Source organism: Nilaparvata lugens, chromosome 5 (genome assembly GCF_014356525.2).
Source record: "Nilaparvata lugens isolate BPH chromosome 5, ASM1435652v1, whole genome shotgun sequence".
In the NCBI taxonomy this organism is placed as follows: domain Eukaryota; kingdom Metazoa; phylum Arthropoda; class Insecta; order Hemiptera; family Delphacidae; genus Nilaparvata; species Nilaparvata lugens.
Genome location: NC_052508.1, coordinates 10,940,193 through 10,946,192, shown reverse-complemented (window position 1 = coordinate 10,946,192; position 6,000 = coordinate 10,940,193). Strand labels below are relative to the sequence as shown.

The window sequence follows — 6,000 nt, the reverse complement described above, 5'->3', positions numbered from 1 at the left end:
ACATTTTTATAAACTTGAACTAATTTCTTTCGAAATAATTATATTTCAGAACGACATCTCGGCAGTAAAAGAACAATAGCTTTTCTAAATTCCATAGTTGGGTCGTTTACCTGTTTACTATAACAATCAGTTGCTCCATTTTTTCCTAGATGTTTACGATTTAGGATCGTAAAACAATTGAAGCCATCCAAGAGAGAAACAGAGAGAGAGAGAGAGAGAGAGAAAGAAAACTAGATAGATGGATAGAGAGAGAGAGAGAGATAGAGATAGAGAGACAGAGAGATAGAGAGAGAGAAACAAGAAACAGAGGAAGTCAGAAAACAGTGAGAGAAAGGAGCGGAATAGTATTGATATAGGATCGTAAAACCGAGATCCAAGTGGAAGAATGTGTGTGTGAGAGAATGAAAGGGTTAAGAAAAAAGTAAGAGATACGAACCGAAAACCGAAATAGTATTGACTCTATGAGGTTATTTTTTATCCGGAACAACATACAAATATTTGCGTCTCATCCACTGTAAAAGAAGAATTTGCAATATTTTTCATATTACAATAGTTAGATAAACAGTATGAACTAGTAGACCTACAATATAGATATTTAACAATAAAAATTCAAATAACACGAATTAAATCTCTAAATTACAAATGACTGTTGTATAAATTAGAATTGGAACCGTTTTGGGCTTATAAGCCTGTGGTACTTTTCTGTAAGTTGTGTAATTCTGAAAGATTAAAATAAATAAATAAAAGCTAACATAAATTAAACCTGATTCGAATTTACAGTATTCGGAATTGGAAAAAAAATAACTTAGTTCGTATAACAATATTTATTTGTTCACTGACAAAATAACAAATATATATAAAATGTAACATTACAAGCGCTATGCTAAACAAGAATCATATTATTTACAATAATTGATTGAGAGTATCAGAGAGCTACAAGTATAATGCGATAGCTAAACAAAACTATTTCTAGTAGAAAATAGAGTTAAAATTAAGAAGACAAATGGCAACAAACATGAGGAATAATTAACAAGTAAAGCATACAAGTATAACTTAATTATTGCACTATAAATAAAATAATATGTAAATGCATACATTATAATGTAACAAAGAAGAATCCATGAGAATTCAATAACATACATTATTTCAAATGATATTTGAAGCATCGAATAATACAATAGAGTATAATCACTGGAACAATTGGGATAATCGAATTAAATATGTTAACAGATATCATTTAAAATAATAATTGAAGCATCGAATAATATAATACAAAAAATATAATCACTGAACAATTGGGCTAATCGAATTAAATATGTTAACAGACATAATTTAAAATAATAATTGAAGCTTCGAATAATAAAATATAATTACTGGAACAATTGTATTAATCTATTGGAATACGATATAACATACATTTAAAAATTTTTTTGGTAGCATCGAATAATACAATAGAATATAATCACTTGAAAAAATTGGAATAATCTATTGAAATACCATAACATACATTTAAAATAATTTTTTGAAACATCGAATAATACAATAGAATACAATCACTGAAACAATTGGAATAATCTATTGAAATAAGATAACATACATCATTTAAAATAATGTTTGAAGCTTCGAAAGATACAATAAAATATACTTACTGGAACAATTGGAATAATCCAATGAAATATGATAGCATACATTATTTCAAATAATATTCGAAGCATCGATTAATAGAATAAAATACAATTACCAATTGGAATAATCCATGAAATATGATAACACATACATTATTTAAAATAATAATTGAAGCATCGAATGGACCTAACAAAAAGTAATTTAACAACAAAAATAATTCTAAATAATATTGAAACCATTGGAGAATAAATCGATGATAGGGTCAGGAATATGTTCAGTGATGGCAGACCTCGGCAGACCAGAGTAGGAACAAAAGCTTTTCAGAAAAGCGATAGTTACTGTCACCTCGGATGATAAATCAGTCACTTTGTTTCCGGAGCTGAAAATGAGAAAATTTGGAATTAAAAAACTATTCTTCACGTTTCATTCGAACAAGTTTTATTTCTTATTAATTTTCATATTCATACAAATACAAATAATAAATAATCATTTATTTATTTATTCATAGACAATGGACACAATCCAGGTGTAAACAAAAGGTATTCGCCCACAACTGCTTTTCACCTTATTTAAAATAATTATTACGATTAGAAGAGAACAACATTTGATCTAAAACCAAATCAGATCACATCAAAAGCAAGTCATTGAGTGAGGGTAGGGAAATTAATAATCAATGATTTGATAACAATGTACTAGCGCCAGTTTTGCAATATCAACCAGATTAAGCCCCATAGTCCAATAATGTCCATATGGGACAAACAAAGAAATAAAATGATAGTATTTTATTCATTACAATGTGACTTAATTTCATTTTGAAAAATCTATTGAATAATTATTATTAAACGATAATCCCAATTAAATGGTGTAAATCACCCCGAAGACTTCTGTTACTGCAAATATTGACAACAGGGTAAACAGCTAGATGGAAATTCGATGAGCGCTACAATACAAAAATTATTTGTCCCAGTACCCAGTACCACCTAATTGCCGGTCAGGAATGCTTACTCTTACATTGAAATCTCTGGATAGCAGCGCTCATTGTATACAAAGCGATAGCGGCCAGCCAGTCTACAGATGAAAATTAATTGGAAGTTGCATTTGTTCAAATGTTGATTAATGAATAATAATTATTAAACGAATTGGGATTTTCGTTTAATAACAATTATTCATTAATTAGCATTTGAAGAAATGAACTTCCAATTTATTTCCATCTGTAAACCTATTGAAGGTATAAACTAAGTACACTTCTGATTAGGCTATGATTGGAGTTTTAATTTAACCTTGATCATCTGAATTTAGAAAGATTATTCATCACCTCAATTTAGTACGATAAGATTACTCAAGCCCAGATAGCGGGCTATCCATTTTTGGTTTGGAAAAGTGAGACAATAAAGTAGTTTCAAAGTCAAATCAATTCTCTCTTTCGACTCAGAAACGAATCAGTAACACTGACATACAGCTTGAAACAAAACGTGTAAGCTGACTTACCTGACAGATGCATTTATATGGGAGTTGACATACTGGCCCAGGTAGAGCAGTAACTGAGACCTGACCTGAGGATGTAAGTGTCTGAAGAGTGTCTGCAGACCCACTACGAACGGTACACCGTCCAAAGGTTCGCCTGTCTTTTTCCAAACTAGATTACCTGTCAAATTGAAAAATAATTTTTCCTACAGTTACCCGAAAAAGTGCTCATTCCCGCATCAATTACAGTACGCAAAATACCTTATTCCCACACCCAGTGCGGGAATAAGAATGGGTAATAGGGCGAGGCAGAACATTCAAAAGGATGTCTCTTCAGATAAAAGCCATATGAATAAATAAATAAAAAATAACCTTTTGATCCTTGAATCCGTCCCTTCAAACTTAACATAAGATTAGAATTTATAGGATAAAAAAGTGTAAGAAATATAAAATTTTAAAAGAATATAATAATATTTTTTCTGGTCGTGGGTACAACACGATAAGAGGAAAAACAGTAATAGAATAAAAATGAAAATAGAAATCTAAGTTACCCTTTTTAAAATTGTTTACTCACAGCATGTTTCGACTATATGATGCCATTATCAAGTGATAAGTAATCACTAGATGTTAGTCATCATATACTATTAAACGAGCAACTTCTGTTTATATGTTTAGATGTTTGTATTTCACCGGATCTCGAAAACGGCTCTAACGATTCTCACGAAATTCAGAACATAGTAGGTTTATAATATAAAGATTCGATTGCTCTAGGTCTCATCCCTGGGAAAACTCGCTGGAGGACATTAAAAGGATAATTATTATTCATCCTTGGAAAAACTGCTGATAATAATTATTTCGTCGTCTGTTGGCGATGGAAGTGAGTGAGCGAGTTCATGTGTGTGGGACTGTGTCAAAATTATGACTCAGCTGTTGAACTTTTGTAATCATTCAATCAGGTACTTAGTGCCGGTTGCAAAAAAGCCGGGTTATTTTCAATCCTGATTAATTCCAGTAGATCCATCTTTTTTAAATGGTCCTATCTTATTTGGTTCACGTGAAGTTAATCATGATTAAAATTTAACCGGCTTTTGTGCAACTGGGCCTTTTTGAGGGAAATTTTTGCATTCCTCTGGGAATTAATCTCAATTCACTGTGAGATACATTTCTGTAGGAATGTTATTATAATTTCTTCTTTCGTAATAAATTTTTTATGTTTTTGTACTCCAGAGCGAAACTCGGTCCCCGATATTGACTTTATAATGGCATCATTTATTCAGCGTTTGTGCCTAGTGGAAAGTTGTGTGCATATTTTTGGCTTCAAAATTTTTCTAAAATAACTTAATTTATTCAAAGTGCGGTGATATTAAGTGCAATATTTGACTATAATTTGGTATTTTAAACATTATAAATTCAAAATTTCTAACTCATATATATTTTTGGACAGAAATTAAACTTTAACTTTCCTCAAGTAAGAACATAACCTATTTTTTCGGACATTTTATTATTTATCAAAATTTGGGAACAGAATAGTTTTGGGTTATGCCTGTTGTTCTATCCCGATCATATTCATTATGATTTGTAATTGTAAGAACAAATAAATAAATAATAAAATAAATAATCATATAGTCGAAATATGTTGTGAGTAAACAATTTTAAAAAGGATACTTGGATTTCTATGTTCATTTATTTACAAGAGTAGCTAAAAAATACAGTAATAGAATGATTATTGAGTCGGGTGAAAGTGTCTGCGCAAAATCTGCAGACTCACTATGAACGGTACACCGACGCTACACCATGTGAACACGAGTATTTCTCTACCAACACTAGAGTTTTTCAATTCAATCTGATGCCCATCCACACTGTTTGATTATTTCTACATTAAAAAAAAACGATCTGGCAACGTTGCGGAGCTAGAAAAAGGATAGCGCTCTCTGCTTTGTGGAATGATTGACAAGGATAGCAACACCATTGTTAATCAAATGTTGCCATTATAACGTGGATCTACTATAGCTCCAATTTCTGGTATAACATATTTCTCTAACAGATTTTTTTTGCATACTAACCAATATTGGTGACAAACTGCATCCTGGACAGCTGGGAGATGACAAAGAGGAACGACATAAGAGAGAAGTAGGGCGGATTCCGGGTGGTCAGGTAGATCTTGGAGAGGGGCTCCCCTATGCCCGCCCAGTCCAGGTAGGCGGTCAGCTCAGTTGCCAGCAGGCTCGCTTCGCCCGCCTTCTCATCTTTGTGCTGATGCTTGATGTCGTTCATCAGTGACCTGCAATGTTAATTACAACATTAATTATACTCAATTTATTTATTTATACATTCAGAGATACAATCTAATTCTTGAACCATTATTTTAAATTTAATTTATTGCTGTAAGTTCAAATAATAAAATCTAATTGATCTCGTGCATGGGAGAGTTTAGTTCAGTTTAGTTTCTTCTTCGTCACTACAAAATCAAGCAATGCTTGTTAGTATTTGACACGTCAGAAAGAAAACATAGCAATGCTTTGAGACTGAAGAAAAACAATTCAGTTTTTTAACAGGTGACATTCATTCCATCAAGATTTCAGTTGATCAAGAAAAAGCCCAGGTAGGCAAGATTAGTATGTCCTGTTTTCAGTACGGTGCGTCAAAAATGAGTGAGCATAAATTATTGAACACATTTCAAAGGTGAATAAAAAATTACAAATAAGTGTACGGTACTTACATGAATATTGATTCATTGAAAAGCCTATTTCAAATAGTTTTATCTATAACACATGACAAGTTCGACAAGTTTCTACATGATCACTTTTTGTTGCACATAAAATACCTAGACGATATTCAATTTCACGCCATACATTGTCGATCTGGAGTGATGTCTTGAATTACGGATCTGATTCTCCGTTTTAGTTCATC

The 6,000-nt window shown here is 31.7% G+C and overlaps 1 protein-coding gene across 1 annotated transcript in view; it reads right to left on the bottom strand.

Annotated features, from left to right (window-relative positions):
* Nucleotides 1–811: 811 nt before the first annotated feature.
* LOC111050365 (WASH complex subunit 5) overlaps nucleotides 812–6,000 on the bottom strand; it is a 50,505-nt gene continuing 45,316 nt past the window's right edge. The window contains exons 18-20 of the mRNA XM_039427657.1: nucleotides 5,154–5,371; nucleotides 3,115–3,271; nucleotides 812–2,005 (exon numbers count right to left, since the gene is read on the bottom strand). Coding sequence (XP_039283591.1) covers nucleotides 1,846–2,005; nucleotides 3,115–3,271; nucleotides 5,154–5,371 — 535 coding nt within the window. The 3' untranslated portion in view covers nucleotides 812–1,845. The remainder of the gene's footprint in view (nucleotides 2,006–3,114; nucleotides 3,272–5,153; nucleotides 5,372–6,000) is intronic.